This window comes from Capronia epimyces (genome assembly GCF_000585565.1).
Source record: "Capronia epimyces CBS 606.96 chromosome Unknown aczIQ-supercont1.7, whole genome shotgun sequence".
NCBI classification, from domain to species: Eukaryota; Fungi; Ascomycota; class Eurotiomycetes; order Chaetothyriales; family Herpotrichiellaceae; genus Capronia; species Capronia epimyces.
Genome location: NW_006912910.1, coordinates 9386 through 29948, shown reverse-complemented (window position 1 = coordinate 29948; position 20563 = coordinate 9386). Strand labels below are relative to the sequence as shown.

Sequence of the window (20563 nt, the reverse complement as noted above, 5' to 3'; positions counted from 1 at the left end):
AAAGTAGTTCTCTCCCCACAAACATACCATATTGTATCAAAGCACAAAATGGGTTCACTACCACAAGGCTGGAGAAAGCTCAACGTCGGTGTGGTGGGCGGCGGGATTGGTGGCATGTCTACTGCAATTGCGCTCCGTCGCGCCGGCCACGATGTGACGATTTACGAGAGAGCTGACTTTGCTGGTGAGGTTGGTGCTTCAGTCTCGTGCGCCGCCAACGGCACCCGCTGGCTGCATGAATGGGATGTCGATGTGGCCAAGGGCGATCCCGTGGTGCTGAAGAAGCTCATCAATCGTGATTGGAGGACCGGTGAGCCGGTGAGCGTCTACGACCTGGACGACTATGAACAGCGCTGGGGCCATGTCTACAACATGTTCCATCGACAGTACATGCATCAAATGCTAAAGGACACAGCCTTACAGCTGGAGGGTGAGGGGACTCCAGCCAAGCTTCTGGTCAACCATCAGGCAAGTCTTAGACCTGTTGATCAAGCAATCCTAAGGATCTAACCTCGCCTAGTGTCAGAGCATCGATCTAGAAACTGGGGTCATCACTTTTGTGAACGGATCTTCTGCACAGCACGACCTGATCATTGGCGCCGACGGTATTGGGTCAGTCGTTCGCACGATCATTGGCATTCGGCCGGAAAAGAAGGCCTCGGACCAGAGCTGTCTACATGCCAATGTTCTGACCGAGGATGCCGTCAAGGCTGGGCTTGTCGACTATTCTGCGGATAGTGCACTCGAGTACTGGGGCGGACAAGAGGGCAAATGGGACAAGATTGTGCTCTCACCCTGCAACGGCGGCAAACTGCTTTCTTACTATTGTTTCTTTCCCCGGACAGTGGGAGACTACACCTCACACACATGGGGCGGCGCAGATCGTCCTCTTGAAGAGCTGTTGAATCCATACCCGGAACTGGACCCTCAAGTATTGGCACACCTCAAGATTGGGAAAGAGATCCAGCCCTGGCGGCTGTGGGTACAGTAAGGCATCATGACTTCCAGTCCATCGCACCTGATTCGCACTGATGGAGATGCTGACTTGGATTTTGCAGCCAACCGTATCCCTATATCCACCGCAGCATGGTCTGCTTGCTAGGTGACGCCGGTCATCCTGTAAGTTGTCCCTGCCATCACGCTGTCAGAACCAGGCAAACCTAACAAAGATATAGATGATGCCACATCAAAGCCAAGGTGCCTGTATGGCCATCGAGGACGCCGCCGCTTTGGGTATTCTCTTCAACAAAAAGTATTTCAATGGAGATATTGCAGAATCTCTCGCCGTCTACGACCAGGTCCGACTACCGAGAGCCACCAGAGTCCAGGCTGCCGCTGCAAAGGCAGCCTACAACATCAACGAACGAATCGGTAAGCTTCTTTTTTGAAATTTGTTAGATGCTGTCTGACATTGGCGCAGGCTTTTCGGTCAACAAAGACATACCCACTTACAAAGTCGAAGATCAGAAGAAAGTCTTGACTATTGAGGAAATGAATGCGTACGTCGGAGATCTCCCCCATCCCTTGTCTTCACATGGTTCTAACGAATATAGTTATGATATGTATAGGGATATTGAGGAGGCACTTGCTGAGCGAAGAGGTGTACCCTTTACAGGGAAATTCATCAGAGGGTTACCTATTGGATTAGAGCTTCCAAATGGCGTTATTATTGGTGCATAGCTAGCTGCCTATCAACTTATAAAGCCATACTCTAATTAGGTGGAGAACCTGCGCAGAACTCTTTATGGTGGGACCGTGTTTGCAATAGAGACCATGTTTCTACGACTCCTCTCTAGGGTCCAGCTATTGGCCTTATCTAACCGCGAGAAAGATTCCTATGCGCCTACTATATACACCTGTGAGTTAGGGATTGTGGGGATTTTATTTATCTACTCTCTTCCTATTTAAGAGGGTTGTTCTCAACAAGTTATTAGGATAAGACCTTTATTCTTTATGCCAGTTCGACAGCTCCTTCAACAAATAATAATATTATCTAAGTCTTGAACCTTCTGAATCGATCCCTAGGAATGTCCTCACAGTCTCAAACCTTCAGTCCATCGGACGTCGCCCCATATAGTCCCTCGTACGACCAGATCTGCACGACTCCTCTCACCAGCACCAGCAAGCTTATTAGTTTCGCTGGCCTGGTCGGCGCTGATCCCGTCACCGGCTACACTGCACCTACTTTCCCCGGGCAAGTGGAGCTCGCGCTGAAAAATCTTGGGAAATGCCTTGAGGCTGCAGGAGCTACGAGCAGGGATATTGTCCAGGTGCGGCAATACATTGTTGGGTTGAGGGGTCATATGGGGACTGAAGATGCCAAGGCAAGAGGGGAGTTGTTCATGAAATTCATGGGAGGGCATAAGCCGCCAAACACGTTGGTTGGAGTGGAAGGGTTGGTGACGAAAGAGATTCTGTATGAGATTGAGGTTATGGCCGTCGTCAGTAGGTGAATGGTACCCTTGGTCGTGATTTAGGTATTGTGGGGGTGATAACTTGAATTCAAGACTTGGAGTTGGTTATTTTCATGGACATTGATTTCATAATACAGAGTCTGGTCGCAGTGATTTGATGAACAACATGGTGTGCCATTGGGAACAAGCAAACTTGCTGCCTACGTAGGAAAGCATTCGACCCTTCTCCACGAAATTGTGGCTGTCGCAATACTCCATGTTATTCCAGAATGGACAAGAAGGCATATTGCCGAGTGCACGACAAGCGCCATGGCTCATTACCTACGTATATGAACAAAGGTGATGGTTGCTTTTTATTTGATCACCTCCAAGACGCTGCTGGACGGCGGACTCATCCAAACTCATATCAATTATATCATGTGGTCACGCTCAAATTGCTATCGGTTGTGGCATGTCAGGCGTGGCTTCATAGGAAATCCGGCCCGCCGGTAAAAAGAATAAGGCAACCAGACGACCTCCGCGGACTTCTGGATAATGATGCGTGCCTGGTCCCGGAGACGTCCATCCAGCACCCTGCCAGCCATTCATACCCTTGAGTTCGGCAGTCTGGTCGAGCTGGACAACACAGTTGATCTCTCCATAGGGATGTTGATGATATTGCCCTGCAAATACTTCATCGCTCTCCATATACACCGTCGTGATGCTATAATATAGGTTCTCAGGACACGGCTTACAGATTATGCTTCGCCGGTATCTTGCCCCATCCAGCTCATCTGTCGCAACCCAGCCCTGGTTTTGCTCGAATCCTTCACGGATGTAGGCACAGAGATCCTCATAGATTGGGGTGCCCGGTCCCCAGGACTTATTCAACCTTTCTTCAAGCTCTTTCCCCGGTGTCCTGAATCATTTCATTAGGCAAGATTGCTATGTAGGAGGTATCACTTACAGGTTCTTCACCTCTGCGAAAAAATCGCGGGCCCGGGCGATAAGCTTCTCCTGCGTTGGATGCATAGTTGGGTGGCTATGGTATTATCGCACTGACAATATCTCGGCTAAAGTAAATTTGGCAACGTAAGCGGCTTTACAAGGATCGGAACACGACATTGAAGTTGGTCCTCACGTTGATTTCCCCGGACTTACATTGTAAACCTGACCTTGGCATAAGGCCTCTTTCTCGCGATGATACTATGCTTTGTGCCACCAACCCGAGTATTTGTCACACCTACTATCAAAGTAAGGTTTTTGAATAAGAAGGCCTTCTATGCGAGGCCCGAGGAGGGGAAAGGTAGATTGCAAGGTCGGAAGTCCAATGCAAGGCGGTAAGAATTACAAATGTACTAAAAGGTCGCACCCCTGCTTCTAAAGTAATAAAGTTCTTATCTAGGCGCGCCGATGAGTCATGGAACTATACATTCGACCAAGGCCATCCATCGTTTTCACACTAAGCATATAAGGGAACCAACGCTTCCTTACGAGGAGCTCTGTAGATTAGGACAAGGACCCTAAATCAGGAGACCGCGGTAGTTGGTCGCTCCGGATCGACCAACAGTCTCTAGACCCACTAGAAGCACCGCTTTTCATAGATGATAAGCAATTATCATGATATCAACTCATTATAATGAAAGAGCTTCAACAAGCTCGCCCCGAATAGTTGATAAGGTCTAAGCCGGAGCTCGATCTGCTCCAGTCAGTATCTCTACAGTGCAGTTTGGTATATATGATAAATAGCGAGACAGGAAGATACAGCACATCTCTAGTATATACTAATCCTCCAACATAAAATTGTTACCAACACCACTGCAGTTTCCCGCACTGTGAACTATGTTTCTTTCCCCGTCGTCTGACACCCTAGCTCTTAGCATGTGTGAAACGCAGCAATGACCTCAATCTTCGTGACGCTCCTCCATAGAGTTCCCAGTGTGCTCTTCGTTGTAATGCAGGTGTGACCCAAGCCGCGGTCCGTGGTAGTGGCGCTTTGCATGAACGAACCAGTTGATCAGTCCGAAGAATGCCATGCACCCTAATACCACACAAGTATAATCTGCAAACACCACATTAGCTGCGCCTGGTACAGTAAGACGATTCGAAGAGATTCATACTCATTGTCGATCCGGTCACAGGCAGTGAAGTTGGAAAGTCGAAGAAGATGAGCACTATCACCGCCCAAGTGACGGTCAAGATGTTACAGATCCAACCAAAGACACCAGGGAGCTTGAAGTATCGTCCAGGTGGCAGAACGGCAGAAGAACGCTTGTGGTAAAGCAGCAGCGCAGCTGGAATTGCGTAGGTGAATTGCCCAATGACGAGACCGGTTCCAATCAGAGCGTTGAATGCGGTGCTTGATCCGAGGTAGATACAGCCCATGATGAAAACGACCACACCATTGACGATGATTGCCCATACAGGGACCTGTAACCTCTTGGATACCCGGCCAAGATGTTTGGAAAAGACAAGGCCGTTGTCTCTGGCAAAAGCCCAAGTCAGACGCGATGCCGTCTGCTGGCAACCATTCATGGCGAAGAATCCGCCGATGAGTAAAATAAACATAAACACGGTTGCAGCAGCCTTGGAACCTGTTGCCTGATACCATAGCTCGTAGATTGGTTGTCTGTCGTTGGAAGTCATTAGCAGCCCATTGGTAAGACACGCTGGAGGGAACTAACCCTGTGGGAGTCTCGAGAACGGCGGTCAAATCGCTGATGCAGTACAGCATCGCAATTATGAACGGGAAAGTTGACCCAACGCCAATGATGAGAGTCCATAGCATGGCCTTTGGAACACCGACGGATGGATTCGGGGATTCCTCGGCGAGGTGTAATGCGCCATCAATTCCGCCGAACATATACATCGGATTGACGACTCCAAAGAAGAACACAAGACCTGGAGCATTCCAATTGGAGTAATCAACCCAGGTAGTCCAAACAAACTCGTTGGTCTGAAATTTTGGAGTCCTGGCCAGGCAGGTAATAAGGATAATCAGAAAGAAAGAGACCGATATAAAGACTATTTTCTTGTAAGCAGGGAGAGCGATAAAGGGACAGACTTAACTTACGACCAATGTCGTGGATCCAACTTGCACGTTTCTGAACGTAGATATTGTTGAGAGCAAGTACAAAATTGACACCCTGATAGATGAGAAAGATCATCCATGGCTTGGATTCGAAATCCGGATGAAAGAAGACCACCATGCTGAAGACAATTTGGGCTGGAATGATGGCGGTCCCGGCGCCGAGGGAAACCCAGCCACAGACATTGGAGGCTCCGCAAAGATAACTCTGTAGTAATATGTTAGTATATCTTCAAAAAGGAAGCGAGCGTACTAACAAGGCCTTTGCTGATACTGGGTGGCGATAAAATGGATGTCCAATGATACTGACCACCAGCGGTTGGGTAAACGCTTGCCAGCTCAGCCAGAGTTAAGATGGTGCCGCCCATGAAGAGAGCAACTATGAGTATTCCGTAGATCATGGTAACAGTGCCCCCTTGGGTAATTCCAAGAGCGATGGTAGCGGAGACACCAGCCCAACAGTTGGAAATATTCCAAGCCAAACAAAGGAGATCGAAGGTCCCAATGTCACGTTTGATCTCCTCTTGGAGCCCCAGGACGGCCAAGTCGACCACCTGACCAGTGGCAACATCATGAGAAATAACTGGATTTCCAGGATTAGCTGTGAGGGCTGCGAACACGGCAGGCAAGTGACCAACCACTCTCAATTGGCCCGACGCCCTCTATCTTCATCAGTCACCAATTTCCCTTTGCCAGCTCCGAGTTTGACGTACCTTTGCCAGCAGTTTCGGTGAGTGCCAATTGTTTCGTATCCATTGTGAGCTGGACTGCTTTCAGAGATGTTCTGGGATATTCTTGACTTGCTTGCGACCGATCAATGGGTGAAATCGAGTTATATACATATAGGGGCTTCGAACAAAAGGCTAGTTAGATAAGAGCTCTAGCACGGGCAACAGCCGCGTCCACGCTGACCTAGGGGCTGAGGCTTGAAGAACGCTCTTGAGTGTACTCGCCTACCTGGTCCTAACTTCCCTGTATTCATAGTAACTACATACCAAATAAATACCGTAAATGACGGGTAATATTCATCCAGATGACATTGAACAGCTGCACCCCTGGTTGTAGAGTTCTTATCTAAGCGCTGCAGCTGAAGCAATTTACTCCGTAGGTAGTGGATCCATGTTTTGCTGTTCGTACGGCTGCTCCGGACAGTGGACCCAAATGCGTGGGGCCAGAAGTATCGCCACACTACTCTGTACGCTGGTGTCCCGTGGCATCCCTTTGTCGAGGCACTCTGGGAACTCGACCTTATCTCGACGGCTTGGAACTCCCGCAAAGGTTAGTCGACAGTGTGCCTGCCTCTGTAGCTCTAACCGCTTGAGCTCCTAGAAGACAAAGTCTCGTTGTGATTACTCTCTTAAGTTTCAACTCGATAATGATCAAGCACTCGTCGATTTCGTCTTATAGCTGCTATCTTGACCTGGTTGCCACGACCACAACGAGACATGGACATAACTTGACGTACTTCTTTCTTGAAGAAAACATCTTATCGCTCCATTCACCTACTGCGCCAGTTCCCAGAAAACCCCATACCTTTCGCCCCTTCACTCGCCATCCCTAAAACCCAACACACTTACGTACTCCTACTCCTCCGTCCCCGGCTTTTCCTTCTCCACTGCCACCGCCGCTGGGCGGGAGGCCCCAGCAACGGGTACTTGTCGGTCCGCCAACCTCTTTGGCTTGAAGGTCTTGATTTTGGGCATTGATCATGTCCAAGTCACCTTTTCATCCCGGTGCATTGTTGGGTCTTATGTGGAAGAGCTGTTGCAGTCAGAAATTTCCTCCGATGCTGCGTCTCGTCTAGACTGTCGCACGTTTGGACATCTGCTCTCAGAGGCGGATACACTCCTGTTGCCTCGGCCGGTCTGGTTCATCTTGCGGATAAGGGTCCGGAATCTGGAAAAACGAATGAGTGATATTTCAATCTTAGTAGCAAGTCTCGTTCAGGCCATGCAGATATTGAAATTGTGCTTCTTCATCATTACCTCCAGACCGAAAGGACCGTAGGCTTGGTCACTCTGATCCTCCCACAGCCATTCGAGAAGCTGAATGGCACGTTTAGTGATGTTCATATGATAATGGGACTTTGACAATTCGCTTCGAATAACGCCTTGCTGTTCCGGCCGACGTGAGCAGGATCCGGCAATCATTGCCGGCCATATCATCGTAGTCACCAAGGGTGACATGGGTTCAGTGGCATACAATGCCTTCCATAGTGGAAGTATGACCGAGACTGACTCATCGACCATATCTCTGAGACGAGGACTTTCAACACTGGAGCCATAAAAGGTTGTGTGCAGGAATATGAGCAGCGTATGTTGATGGATGGTAGCCGCCATTCCAAGTTGGTCGACCCAATCTGCGTCTCCTTCAAGATTCTCGGGCACTTGCCACCCGCGAATCTTTGACTCGAGTAACTGATAGAAAGCAAAGCTTGCTGAAGTGCAATAACCGCTTGCTTCCTCAAGCCGACGTTGTTTCCCTAGCTCAGACACACGAGGCATGAGCTCGAACAGACCGTGCGAACATCCAAACATTTCGCCGCAGGGTTTGATGTCGTTGAGTGACTTGAGTGAGGACATGAATGGGTCGAATTCAATGACACGGTCTTCAGATTCTGCATTCAGTGTAATTGTCCCCACCAGGACTAAGTAGGCGTATAGTTCACGGAGAAAGCCACGGAGGGCCCTGATTTCATGGGTTCCCGAATCCACGAGCATCGAGAGAACAAATTGTCTGCTTGCACGAAGATGGTGGTACACTGCTCCCTGGGTGTTGCCTGAGATTGACTGCAAAGCCTGGTTAGATCACCAATCTCCGCAAACATTACAAGAATGACTGACCTCGACTTGCGCCAGTATCAAGGCCGTCAGGAGCAAATGGAGCGTTTCCGTGTCGTTGCCCTCTTTCTTCCGAGCCAGCCTATGCCTGAGGTCAAGCAATACCGATGCATAATATTTCCATGACATTGCTTCAAGTTCCGGATCCTTCAATCTGTGACACAGATGCACTCCACTCAAGGCCAGTACGCTGTCCATGATCAACTTTTCCGAGGAAGCCAGCGGCAGTACATAAGCAAGATAAGGGTTGTGTGTCCTTGGTGTGGCAGCAAGTCGATGAACAGTGTGAGCAACAAAGTGGTCAAAGAGAATCCATGATCTGGAGTTTTGGAACGTAATGCCTTCTGGGCCAATCAGGCTCCTATATAATCCTGAGAGGCTTGTGGCAGAGCCGACCGAAGGAGATCTGAGTGTGCCAGAGTAGCAATTGTGGCCGCGTGGAGTAGAAGCTCCATCAATAAACTCGATCACCTGGTCCTCGTCCTCATCCTCACAGGAAGACGAGTTTTCGACGAAGTTTGCAGAGTCCCCAATATTCTTTCCCAACTGCAATTGAAGTGTGCAGCTATTGTTTGAGGATCTGGTCCGTGACGAGGACTGGGGCCATAAGCAAATAAGAGAATTCCTTTGGCAACCGGCGCAAGTGGGCTTCTGTTCATCACACTTCTTTCGACGTCGTCGACAACATAGACAGCCTGTTCGTGTACGGGGATGACACTTCCGAAGGGGTTGCGCAAAGATAAGCGCGTGAGGGATGGGCGGTGATAACGCGCACATAAGCCACCACGAGGATGCTCGTCAAACCTAGCAGACAAGTACACTTCAATAAGTCGGACTAGCTTAAAATTGTGACAGGGAATTTAAGATGGAAGGAAGAGGTACATAGGAAGAACGGCGGCAGAGCATGACGACTCCCCTCTAAAGAGAAACCCCTCAGTCCAGGGATAGAATCTCCTATGTAGTTTGGATATATCTTTATCTAAGCGCAATTCTTTATCTATAAGCGCATCACGTGGATCGGGGATCCAACCTCTGAATAGTTGCACAAAAATAAGTACACGACATATCTATAGTCGTTGACGAGAGTGGTTGATCCTAATGCCGGGACGGCAGGGGCAGGCAGCACAGCTGCGCCAGGGACATTGTTCTTGAATTGCATGTTGGACTAACTCAAAGGAACATGCACATTACAAGTGAAACAGGCTTATCTAGGCGCGTATCACGTATGCAAGCCAGCAGTTTCCATTATTAATAATCCCACGGTCTTTTGTCTTGACTAGTATTCATTGAAGTACTTCGTACAGCTACTAAGTAGGATTCGGTTTAGTTGGTCGTCAAGTTGATGGTCGAAAGATATAATAAGCGCTAGAATTAGGTTGTTATTTTATGTTCTAGACTCTAATTGCGAATCTATTAGATATTGTTTATCAGGCAAGGTAAGTATTTCTCTTGTACTCTGTAATGATCGCACTCCTAGTCGACTAACAACCACCTCTATCAGCATTCCTTCACACGGGTTCCGAAATGTCGGCTACCATCACCGAAACCGTGACCAGTACAAGTGTCGACGACGACCGTCTTCGACCTCTCCCCGAAGTCCCGGTGTTCGAATTCGGCAAAGTCACTCCAGAACAAGTCGTAGCCGGCCTCATTCAAGCAGGCGGTGCTGTGATTCGCAACGCCGTGGACACCGAATCCCTCGCCGCCATAGATGTCGAAACCCGCCCATATATCGAAAAGGACAGAGTATGGAATGGCGAATTCTTCCCCCGCCAGACCCGTCGCGTCAATTCTCTTGCCTCTAAATCAAAAGCTTTTATGGAGAAGGTAACTGGCCACAAACTGTACCAGGATGTCAGCGATATCATGCTCTCGACCACGTCGAAGAATTGGCTTGGTGAGAAACAGCTTACTTGTACCTCGAAGCCTCAGGTGAACGCTACAGTCATCTTTTCTATTGGACCTGGGGCTACAGATCAGCCACTGCACAGAGACGATATGGGTCATCACAATATCACCAGGAGGATGGAGGCTAAAGACTACAAGATAGGGCAGGATCTAGGTATTGGCTGGTTTGTTGGTGCAAGGAAGACCACGAAGGCGAACGGTGCTACCCGATTTATACCGGGTTCACACCTGTGGGATGCCGACACCCCTCCGAGCGAGGACTTGACTTACTACGCCGAGTTGAACCCTGGGGATGCATTCATTATGTTATCGTCTTGTTTCCATGGTGGATCTGCGAACACAACGGACAATGACGAGAGGTTGGTATATACAACCTTCATGACCAAAGGATTCTTGAGACAGGTATAGTGGAACCAAGAGTATGAAGCCAAAGAGGTCATTTTCTAACAGGTGTGCAGGAGGAGAACCAGTATCTCAACAATGACCCGGAGAAGCTGAAGGTCATGTACGATGATGATACTATTCTCAAGCTTATTGGCTATGATATAAGCGCTCCTTTCCTTGGATGGATCAACACAGGAAACCCGCTGACGTTCTTACGCCCAGAGCTTGCGGCCAAAGGAAAAGGAGACCTGTACTAGGATACAGCCTCTCAATCTGCAATTTTGGCATACGCTCATGGTGATAGTGTTACAAAACCCATGCAACTAGGTTTCAACTCTTTTTTATTCTTCAAGCATGAACGATTATCTTCAGCTTTCAATTGAGGCAACCAGGACCAGCTGCTATGGCAGGGTCTATTTCCTCCAAGTGCCAGCCACCGGTCTGCAAAATAGACATATATAACAACGAATGGTAAAGACAGCTGTACTTCAGACTACTATCTTGGTTTACCAACCTAGATCTAAGAGGGAATAAATGGCCTGGTACTAGTGAAATATCGACTACCATTACATACTGGGTGTTTCAAAGGGTATCGTCGTAGAACAGACACCAATGTCTAGTGCCATCGTGCGACCCCGGCCTTAATGCTATCTAGACGCTATCACCGAAAGCCGGACAAGAATCTATATTATTTGTGTTTGTATAGGAGCTTCACGGAAGACAAGCTAGATACTACAACGATAGTGATAGCGAACTTACAATATCTATATAATCCCGCCATGCAACGAGTCAACCATATTTTCTACTAGATTCGTGCATCTAACTGGGTGCCTTTACTAAAATTCCCGAGTAATGGTAAAAGACCTTCGGGTGAGCGTCGATTGTTCAACACCTTGGATCACACCTGGCTATACTATGTTGTCTCCTATCTAACTGGTTTAGCTTTCTCTTCACGCTACCGGGCCACCTATATCTCACACACATGTAACTGTACATACTCCCATCACCCTCTTGAATCAAGTCAGTTCCTTAATAAATCATCATAGACGCCGAGTTCAGACAGCCTAACGACAAGTCCAGTATTTATCAGTCTTCCGCTCTCCAACATGTCCCCTGACTCGTTCACTTCAACCTGGTATTCCATCCTGCTCGTCCTGGCCCTAATCCCCACGGCCATCTTCTTCGTCGACATTCTCCGATGGATGCGTATGCCCCCGGGACCAAGACCACTGCCATTCATTGGAAATAAGCTCTCCATCCCACGGAAACACCCATGGATCCAATTCCAGGAATGGAGCAAAATCTATGGCCCCATCTTCACAATCTGGATCGGCCGTCGACCTACCTGCATCATCTCCGACGCCGACGTGGCTGCCGAACTCATGGAAAAGCGCAGCAGCAAGTACAGCTCCCGCCCGCGGTTTGTCACTATGGGCGAGCTCTACTGGGACATGGCCACGATGTTAGTCCAACCGTACGGTAAAGCGTGGTCTATTCGGAGAAAGCTCCTCCACACGGCGCTCACACCGACCGCTCTCAGCCTGTACCAACCAGTCCAAGAGGCTGAAGCCGTTCGTCTGTGCAACCAGTTACTCGAAGCTCCTGCGAGCTGGGAGCGCCACATTGAGCGCTTCACCTCCAGTATCGTCTTCACCGTCAGCTACGGCCATCGCATCGACTCGCTCGAGGACAAGACGATGAAAAAACGCCAAGAGTTCATGGTCTACGTCGCCTCGCTCAACGTTCCGGGTGCATTTCTCGTGGAAAGCCTACCCTTTCTCAAATACCTGCCCAACGCCATTGCGCCCTGGAAAGCCGAGGTCCAACGCCGTGGCCATGAAGAAGCGGCGTTCAACATGGCTCTAGTCGAGGATGTCCAACAGGACCTGGACACGGCCAAGGACCCGTCTGATGTTGCCGACAGCCTGTGCAAGATCCTCCTCCTCGCCCGTAAGGCCAATCCCGAATCCTTCAGCATTCTCTCCGACCGTGACTTTTCGTTCCTGCCAGCGGCTATTTTCGGCGCTGGCAGTGACACCACCGCCTCGACCCTCTGCAGCGCCATACTCGCCCTCGTCACCCACCCGCACGTCCTCCAGACCGCCCACGACGAGCTTGACCGCGTGGTCGGCCCGAACCGCCTACCCACCTTCGCCGACGAGCCCTCCCTACCGTATATCCGTGCCTTGTGCAAGGAAGTCCTGCGCTGGCGCCCGGTTTCCGTGCTCGGAGGCCAGCCGCACGCCACCAGCGAGCCCGACGAGTACGCCGGCTATCACATCCCCGCCAACACGACCGTCCTGGGCAACTCGTGGGCCATAAACATGAATGAAAGGTACTACCCGAACCCGCACCGCATGAACCCGCTGCGCTTCCTGTCACCCGCCGAGGTGCTCGTGTATGCGCGCCCGGACGAGTCGGATGACAAGGGCGAGCCGCACCCGAACAGCAAGATGGGTCACAGCACCTTTGGCTGGGGCCGGCGTGTGTGCCCCGGCGCAGACCTCGCCGTGAATAGCCTATTCGCTGCCATGTCCAAGTTGCTCTGGGCGTATGACATCAAACCTCTTAAAGGCGTCACATACGACATCTTCGACTACACCGAGGGGTTTAATATCCGACCGAATCCGTTCCAGTGCGAGATCCGTGTGCGCAGCAAGGCACATAGGGAGGTTTTGCAGGAGAATCTGAAGGGGGCAGAGAAGACGATGGAGCGGTTTCCGGTGTTTGACAAGTCGGCGGAATGGGTGGGCATCTAAGATTATATTTTTGAATTGATAGTGGAATCTTGGATTCAGTAAGTGATTCTCGGAGCCAAGTTGCATCCCTTGAGAGATTAGTGATTGCGTAATACCCAGCTTCAGTACCGAAAAGTGTGAATGCCTTCTGACCTGCAGGTTTCTAATACAACATGCCGGTTCTCTGTGTCAGCAGGGGGCATCTGATCGAGCCTCAGGCCAACAACCGGTTTCCTCGCTTGATAATAGCTAAACAAACCAAGCTGACTTGGTTTTCAAATACATAATACCTAATAGTAATCCGTCTTTCCCTTTTCCGCAGGCTCAAACAAAGCAGTTAGAGGATTGCCGCTTTGAATCCATCCCAAGAAAGGTCTGCTGAGGTCATAGCCCAAGAGCTTCAACATCTCGGTGCTTTGCAGCTTCTTAAGCTTTTCGTGATTATTGGTCAAGTATTGATTTTCCTCCTATAAAAGATCAGCGGATTGACACCTCTATTTATAAGTAGAAACAAGTAGAATAGATTCCGTACCTGACGTAGATAACTCTTGGTCATGAACGCTCCGTAGAGCAGTCGCTCCTCATCCTTTGTAGTATTGGTAGAACCTCCATGAAGACATGAAGGAAGCATGAAAAAGGCATCGCCTGGTTGGAGTTCAACGTAACGGGTGAGACTCTCGGTTGGTGGAGTATCTGGGTCCCAGAGATGTGAACCAGGAATGAACCGCGTGGCACCATTCGCCTTGGTTGTTCTTTTGGCACATACAAAAATGCCGATTTCAGGGTCCTGCCCAATTTGATATTCCTCCGCGGTCTTTCTCGTTGGATTCATGTGGTGCATCGTACTATCTCGGTGTAGGCCTTGTGCGCGAGCACCAGGACCGACAGAGAGGATGAAGGTGCTGTTGACTTGGGGGTACGACGTACTAATCTTTTGCTCGTCGCCCAGCCAGTTCGAGACGGTGCTACGTAGCATGATCTTGCAAAGGTCCTGGTAGAGCTTGTTGCCGACGATGGTCTCCATGAATGCCGTGGACTTCTCCGCTAACGCTGTTACACGACGTGTCTCCTTTGGGAAGAACGAACCTTCCCATGTGTCCGCGGCGTTAAGGTATGGCCGAGTATCCTTCTCGATTTCTGCTAATCCATCGGCGTGTATGAGATTCTTGACGACACAGCCACCGGATTGGACTAAAGCGGCCACAACAGCTTCTGCAGTGGCTGTTGCGCTTTGGAGAATCTGTAGTTCTGGAAGTGGCCTGTCACGATCGTCGCCATATTTCACCACAGGACTCGGCATCATCGCCACAGTCTCGCTGATAGACATGCTCGTCGTCATGATCTCCCTCTAGGTAGTAGAGATCTCTCTACAGTTCTTTGCATCGATGTCGATATCGTAGCGAGAGCACTCTTATAGCATGAGAGGGCCTATTTAGAGCATGTTCGCGTTTGTTGTTATTAAGATATCTAACCGCGCTTATCTTTGAAATATGTTCAAGGCCTAACTACGCAGTATCTAAGTATATTGGGCACAGTCCTGTTCTAGAGGTAATCATGTAGTGCTATTACCCTTGGCTTCTTACCCGCTAATTAAGAAAAGTACTAGCTAATCTGTCAAAGTCTGCTTCCCTGGAAAGCCTGGGCATCTATCAACTATTAGAACAAGAGTCGATACAAATGGCTTGAGAGGCCAGTCAAGACTTGTACCTTGGGTCCTGTTCCTGACCCTAACACCGAACGCTCTGCCTTGCCGGCTAGGAGGACTGGCCCACGAACCCTTTTGACGCAGTGGGACTTTTAGATTTTAGACACTTTAGCAAGATATTATAATTTTGTCATGTCAAATCGAATAGTTTCTTATCATGGTTGGAGTATCAGGCTTTTACTATTTACGCGGAGGTTGATCATCTATAGGTAATACTGTCACATCCCTCCTTTCTGACCTAGAAACTCTTTGACAAGCCCTTGGTAATCGTGCAGGTTATACGGCACGAACATATTCCTCCACCATGACCGCTTTCTCATCGTCTGCAAGCCAAGGTCCTCTAGTAACAAGTCGACATAGGGAAGACTGTCAAACACGAGATCGGGAAAACGTCCACCTGATCCTCCTGCCTCTTTCGGCCTTCTGATACGTTCGTACTCTGTGTGCAAGTACGTCTCGTAGCGAACAGAATCAGCATCCAGAGCTGGTAACTTGCCTTGGAAGTAGGCTGTAATCCACAAGGCTTGAGCCTGTGCCAACATCACGGCATGAATCGATAGGTGTTCTCCGATGAAAGCCAGGTTGCGCATTCTGAGGAATTCTTCGTGTGGCGGTACGATAAAGCGGTATAGTCTGTAAGGCGCATTATCCTCCTGTACGGAGTGACCAATATCTCTTGGATTGCCCTTTTCGACAACTTGTTCACCTTTTACAACCAGTTCGTGCCTGAATCTGAAAGGTTTTGACTTGAGTTCTGGAACTGATTCCATAATATGCTTGCGAACATTGGCCACAAGAGATGAATTGTTCGTTCCTGGCCCTTGTTTGTCTTCAAGTTCATCAACCTGTTTCTGTAGTCCGTCGAGTCCCGTTTGTCGCTCAGAATCATGTTGCCCATTCTTGACGCTGCCCCCAGGAAGTCCAATTTTTGAAGCAACCCATGGTGGACTGAACTTTATACTCGGGAGAGACATCCAACCGGTGCAACACACAATTGTGTCGGCCTCAAGTATCTCCCCATTCGAGAGATGTACCGTGGTCTCTGTCAAAGAAACCACATCGGCATGTTGAGCCGCAATCTGGTCACTCTTGACAAGGTCGAACCAGTTAGTCTCGTAATTGTGGATGCTCAGCGAGTTACCCATCCAAAATGTTGAAGTCCAAGGTTGAAGCATTCCAACCCGAGCATCTTCTCGATATCCGTTCGTTTTCTGCACATGGCGGTCGAGGCTGGCCCAGAAGAGCGAACAGACCATGCGCCCAAGGGTTGTGCAGTGGAGTAACTTTCGTAGTGCCTTGTAAACTCTCCCAAATGGACTCGGGTCAAAGCAGGTGAGTAGACGAGTCACACTCAAGCGTGAAAGTGATGTAGTGAAGGAGCCGATTTGTATGGGACGCCATACCCAGCTAGGACCTCCTCCAGAAGGCCTCATCACCATATGTGCTTGAGCTCCGGAGCTTGCGGCAGTGTAACAAACGTCCCATGCTGATTTGTTTCCACCGATCACCACGACAGAGCGGGAAGTAGCCAGGTCTCGGGCTCGAGCCTTGAGTTGCTTTGAATGGAACAAGTTCCCTTTAAACTTATCTTGCCCAAGGAATGTAGGCATATAAGGTTGTGATGTAGTGCCGGTGGCGATGACTAGCTTGGATGCCATTATTTGACCAACGGTTGGCTTGGATGCTGAACCATTTGGCGACGCAACTGAAGAATACTCAATAATCCATGTGTTGTCGTCCTGCAGTGTGGCTGCATCGACTTTCGTCTGGTAACGGATGAGAGAATTCAAGCCGTAGTGCTCTGCAAAATCCGAGAGATATTGATGAACGACTGCTCCAGGGATATGCTGACCAGGCTTAAGACCGTAATGCTTCAAGTCTAATGGAAAGTCGCTGAACTCGTATGTACCGACGGCGTTGTTGGTTTTCAAACCTGGATATAGCCTCTCTCTGGCCCAGCTTCCCCCAATAGACTCGGCATAGTCAACGATGACAACACTTGGTTGAGCGAGGGGACTCGCTTCAAGATATGTCTTGGCCATTGCAAGTCCATGCCAGCCTAGGAAAAATTAGTTGTATGTTCCACTTTTGGTGCTGCACAGCGCCACGGATTCCATGTTCCATCTCGCCAAGAGACGGTATAGTACTCCTGAGTACCATGGACGACAAAGTAATGAATGGGATATGCTTGAGGAAAAAGGTGACACCGAACGTGCGAGTACACACCTGCGCCAACGATAAGCAGATCGACTCGTTCCATTGTGAGTCGTCAAGCTTGTCTTGTGCAGTACCACCTAAACTCGTAGTGATAGACAAGCACTGGTGTGAATGCTCTCTCTGCTATCGTCTCATACAAGAAACATCTCGCCTATGTTGTGAGCCTTGATACGTAGGAATGTTCTCAACATTCAACAGCGAGTCTTAAGGGTCAGAGGCGTGATTTTTCATGATCATTTATTTTTAGCTGCAGATTAGGCTAACTTCTGATGTCGAGGCCTGTACGATGGTGCCGCACTTCTTCTCCGCTCTTGGTTGGAAAGCTTCTTATCAGCAGTCCGACATACGATGTAGGTGTGAAGCCTTCCAGGTTGGCACAGCCCCACCTAATACTAGCCAGGTTTCACTGTCTTTACAATTTACTCTGAAAGCATACAATCTCATACAAGTGCACCCTATGTCAAACCGTCCCGCACCGGATAATGCTTGAGTTTAATCCACTTTACAAGAACGTCGAGATTTCCACAGATACTAAGGCTGTCTAAGATGGTCTGTGCAGGTTCGTAGCGCCAGCCCTTCACCATCTTGGTCATATAGTGCGATTGTGTCAGCGGCGCCTTACTGCGATGCCTACAACTGTGTTTACCTCCCTCCCCCTTTGATTTCCAGAAGCCGTAATGGAGTGCGAGCAACCCCACAAAATTCTCCCACTACTCGTGTTCCAGCACTTTACCCCACCTCTTATCTTTTACTCTGGGATGGACCGGCTCTTACCTCTAGACCAAAGTCCTTGATCTAATGGTAAGCACTCCTTATCGCGCAGATGGGATGTATTTTCCTGGCTACAAAGTTGACTAAGATTGCTCTATGGCTCTCCCTTCTTTCTTGCTAGACATTACCACGAAGCTAGATCTTGCCGCCCAAAATGTCTTCTCGAGATCTTCCCAAGGCTCCAATTGTCATGGTTCCTAGCCAGACCGTGCCCAGTCGCATCCAGACGGTGATTGGAAAGCGTTCGCAATTGAGCCAAGACATCGAAGAGTTTAGGGGAATTCCTTATGCGGACATAACCCAGCGATGGCAGCATTCCACCCTGAGGACCTCTCTTCCTCGTGATATATATGAAGCGACAAAACATGGGTAAGCTCGTGTCTTTTTGTGTTCGGAAGCCTTCTAATGGGTCTCTGGATCAGTCCTAGATGTCCACAGCCAGATGAAGGGATTGATCCTGAAACGTTTCAGTCGCATCTCGACTATTCCTCTGAGGTGGTCGAGTCTGAGTTCGATTGTCTAAATCTGTTCATTGTGAGACCAAGTCCGGCAGCACTACTGCAACGAGGAAGGAAGGTGGATGACAAAATCCCCGTGTTTGTCTGGATACACGGAGGTGCATTCATCTACGGTGCAGGAACGGATCCTTTCTGGGGTATGAATTCCGTAATGTCCTCATTTTAAGTCAGATCTATTTAATATTCAGGTAGACTGACGCGATGACTGTTTTAACTAGAACCGACAAGGCTCGCCATACGCGCTCTCAATCTTGGAAAACCAATGATAGTGGTCAACATCAATTATCGTCTTAACATCTTCGGGTTTGCTGCGTCACACGACCTTCTCAAGGTTCAAGAGGGAGCCTCTGCAAAAGGCTGTAACTTTGGCCTCCGTGACCAGAAAGTTGCTTTGACATGGATATCACAAAACATCTCCGCCTTTGGTGGCGATCCTGAAAGGATCACAATCGGCGGCCACTCTGCAGGGGGCCACTCCGTACAGATACATACTCTTGAGGCAGAACTCGGGCATACCAAACCGGTGTTCCGGAAAGGAATAGCCCAATCTGGTAAGCAAGTGTGGTGTATACATTAGAATGATACATGCTGTGGTTACGGATCAGATGTGTGCTGATGTGTGCTGACTTATGGGTGGTCACAGGTGGGATAGGTACTTGCGGTCCGATATCTTTGACTCAAGCTGATGGCAACTGGGGCAATCTATGTCAGTATTGGAATATCGAAAATCATGAGAGCGAGGAGAGGGTTGATTACCTGAGGCATCTTCCTGCCGATGATTTACTAAGCTCGGCAAGCCACTTTGGATTTATGATATGGAAAATTGTCAAAGATGAACACACGTTGATAACATCGCAGCTTGGATGCGAGGTCCGAATAGATTTGGGAAAGATCGAGGGAGCGGAGACATCCTCGGCCGAGAATCCTGACGACGACCCAGTCCCTCTACTGATTGGCGATACGGAACTTGAGGTCAGTTTTTATTTCACACACATTGATCTGTGATACGATTCGTCTGCATTTCTAACCTGCTGTCATGAGTAGTCAGGCCTAATTTACACAGAAGTGGTAGCCGGTATCAAGAGCTTCAACCAGATTCACAAGCTATTCAGGATGTCCTACCCATCAGATGCTACTGCTGACGAAGCCCTTGACACGTATGGGATTGTGTCCAGCATTCCTCTTCCAGCGCTTCGAGAGCGCTTGGCTGTGTTTCTTTCCGATGCCGTCATCTCTCATTCAATTGTACGTGCCAGACAGTTCCACCACTCTTACAGGCATAAGAATGGAAAGGCAATCAACATCCAACCTTACAAGGTGAGGTTTGGGAACCCTTTTCCAGGGTTTGTCGAACGCGTGCCACATCACGGGGTTGAAGTAATATATCTCTTTGACTGTTATCACGATCATCTGAAGAAATTGGACGAGTCTGAGCAATTAAAGAGCACAGGCCTGATGTCACTACTTCGACCAAGCTTAGACCCTGTTCGGGCGAAACATATAGACCTTGTCTATCTGATCCAAGATCGATGGATTACTTTTATTGTTGACGATGATCTAAACAATCACGATTATGGACAGGGATACAACGCAGATGAGATCACGGTCTACACGGAGGATCGACGAGCAACAATCCAAAGTCTACGAGAGGGTCAGGAATTTGTTGATCAATCGAAAAGGCTTAAAGTGCTAGAGAAGGACTTGGATTCAATGAGGGCTGTTCCAGTAAACATCAGAAAGCTAGAGTAGTTGCTATTATTTTAGTATTGATAGCAAATTGATAGTCTAACATGCTTCTGATGAAGAAACTTCTGGTACACACTATATATAACGTGGATGATAAGCGAGCTGGCCAGATAAGCGAGCTGGCCACTCCAACCCGACCACCTCAACATAATCGGCCTATACTTAACCACCACACATTGAATTGTTTGGAATTACTCAGATTCCTCTTCCTCAGACGAAGTAATAACTACTTGACAGGTTCTGGAGTTATGCCCG

General features: G+C 49.0%; 10 protein-coding genes across 10 annotated transcripts; 5 read left to right on the top strand and 5 right to left on the bottom strand.

Annotated features, from left to right (window-relative positions):
* Window positions 1-48: 48 nt before the first annotated feature.
* Window positions 49-1680, top strand: A1O3_07803 (salicylate hydroxylase; the record flags this gene model as incomplete). The annotated part of the gene is made up of 5 exons (XM_007737908.1): window positions 49-456; window positions 521-987; window positions 1059-1119; window positions 1176-1371; window positions 1421-1680. The coding sequence occupies 5 exons, from the start codon at window positions 49-51 to the stop codon at window positions 1678-1680; spliced, it is 1392 nt and encodes a 463-aa protein (XP_007736098.1).
* A 347-nt stretch (window positions 1681-2027) lies between these two features.
* Window positions 2028-2453, top strand: A1O3_07802 (uncharacterized protein; the record flags this gene model as incomplete). The annotated part of the gene is made up of 1 exon (XM_007737907.1): window positions 2028-2453. The coding sequence occupies one exon, from the start codon at window positions 2028-2030 to the stop codon at window positions 2451-2453; it is 426 nt and encodes a 141-aa protein (XP_007736097.1).
* A 390-nt stretch (window positions 2454-2843) lies between these two features.
* Window positions 2844-3425, bottom strand: A1O3_07801 (uncharacterized protein; the record flags this gene model as incomplete). The annotated part of the gene is made up of 2 exons (XM_007737906.1): window positions 2844-3312; window positions 3361-3425. The coding sequence occupies 2 exons, from the start codon at window positions 3423-3425 to the stop codon at window positions 2844-2846; spliced, it is 534 nt and encodes a 177-aa protein (XP_007736096.1).
* An 872-nt stretch (window positions 3426-4297) lies between these two features.
* A1O3_07800 (uncharacterized protein) lies at window positions 4298-6237 on the bottom strand (the record flags this gene model as incomplete). Its single annotated transcript, XM_007737905.1, has 6 exons — window positions 4298-4455; window positions 4514-5022; window positions 5078-5417; window positions 5467-5689; window positions 5739-6064; window positions 6195-6237. 6 exons carry the CDS (start codon window positions 6235-6237, stop codon window positions 4298-4300), a joined length of 1599 nt encoding a protein of 532 aa, XP_007736095.1.
* Window positions 6238-7424: 1187 nt separating this feature from the next.
* On the bottom strand, window positions 7425-8519 carry A1O3_07799 (uncharacterized protein; the record flags this gene model as incomplete). Its single annotated transcript, XM_007737904.1, has 2 exons — window positions 7425-8270; window positions 8325-8519. 2 exons carry the CDS (start codon window positions 8517-8519, stop codon window positions 7425-7427), a joined length of 1041 nt encoding a protein of 346 aa, XP_007736094.1.
* A 1326-nt stretch (window positions 8520-9845) lies between these two features.
* Window positions 9846-10870, top strand: A1O3_07798 (uncharacterized protein; the record flags this gene model as incomplete). The annotated part of the gene is made up of 2 exons (XM_007737903.1): window positions 9846-10631; window positions 10688-10870. The coding sequence occupies 2 exons, from the start codon at window positions 9846-9848 to the stop codon at window positions 10868-10870; spliced, it is 969 nt and encodes a 322-aa protein (XP_007736093.1).
* Window positions 10871-11719: 849 nt separating this feature from the next.
* On the top strand, window positions 11720-13372 carry A1O3_07797 (uncharacterized protein; the record flags this gene model as incomplete). Its single annotated transcript, XM_007737902.1, has 1 exon — window positions 11720-13372. One exon carries the CDS (start codon window positions 11720-11722, stop codon window positions 13370-13372), a length of 1653 nt encoding a protein of 550 aa, XP_007736092.1.
* Window positions 13373-13641: 269 nt separating this feature from the next.
* A1O3_07796 (uncharacterized protein) lies at window positions 13642-14678 on the bottom strand (the record flags this gene model as incomplete). Its single annotated transcript, XM_007737901.1, has 2 exons — window positions 13642-13818; window positions 13884-14678. 2 exons carry the CDS (start codon window positions 14676-14678, stop codon window positions 13642-13644), a joined length of 972 nt encoding a protein of 323 aa, XP_007736091.1.
* Window positions 14679-15274: 596 nt separating this feature from the next.
* A1O3_07795 (uncharacterized protein) lies at window positions 15275-17098 on the bottom strand (the record flags this gene model as incomplete). Its single annotated transcript, XM_007737900.1, has 1 exon — window positions 15275-17098. The coding sequence occupies one exon, from the start codon at window positions 17096-17098 to the stop codon at window positions 15275-15277; it is 1824 nt and encodes a 607-aa protein (XP_007736090.1).
* Window positions 17099-18198: 1100 nt separating this feature from the next.
* On the top strand, window positions 18199-20311 carry A1O3_07794 (uncharacterized protein; the record flags this gene model as incomplete). Its single annotated transcript, XM_007737899.1, has 5 exons — window positions 18199-18413; window positions 18467-18699; window positions 18781-19113; window positions 19206-19534; window positions 19607-20311. The coding sequence occupies 5 exons, from the start codon at window positions 18199-18201 to the stop codon at window positions 20309-20311; spliced, it is 1815 nt and encodes a 604-aa protein (XP_007736089.1).
* Window positions 20312-20563: the final 252 nt, after the last annotated feature.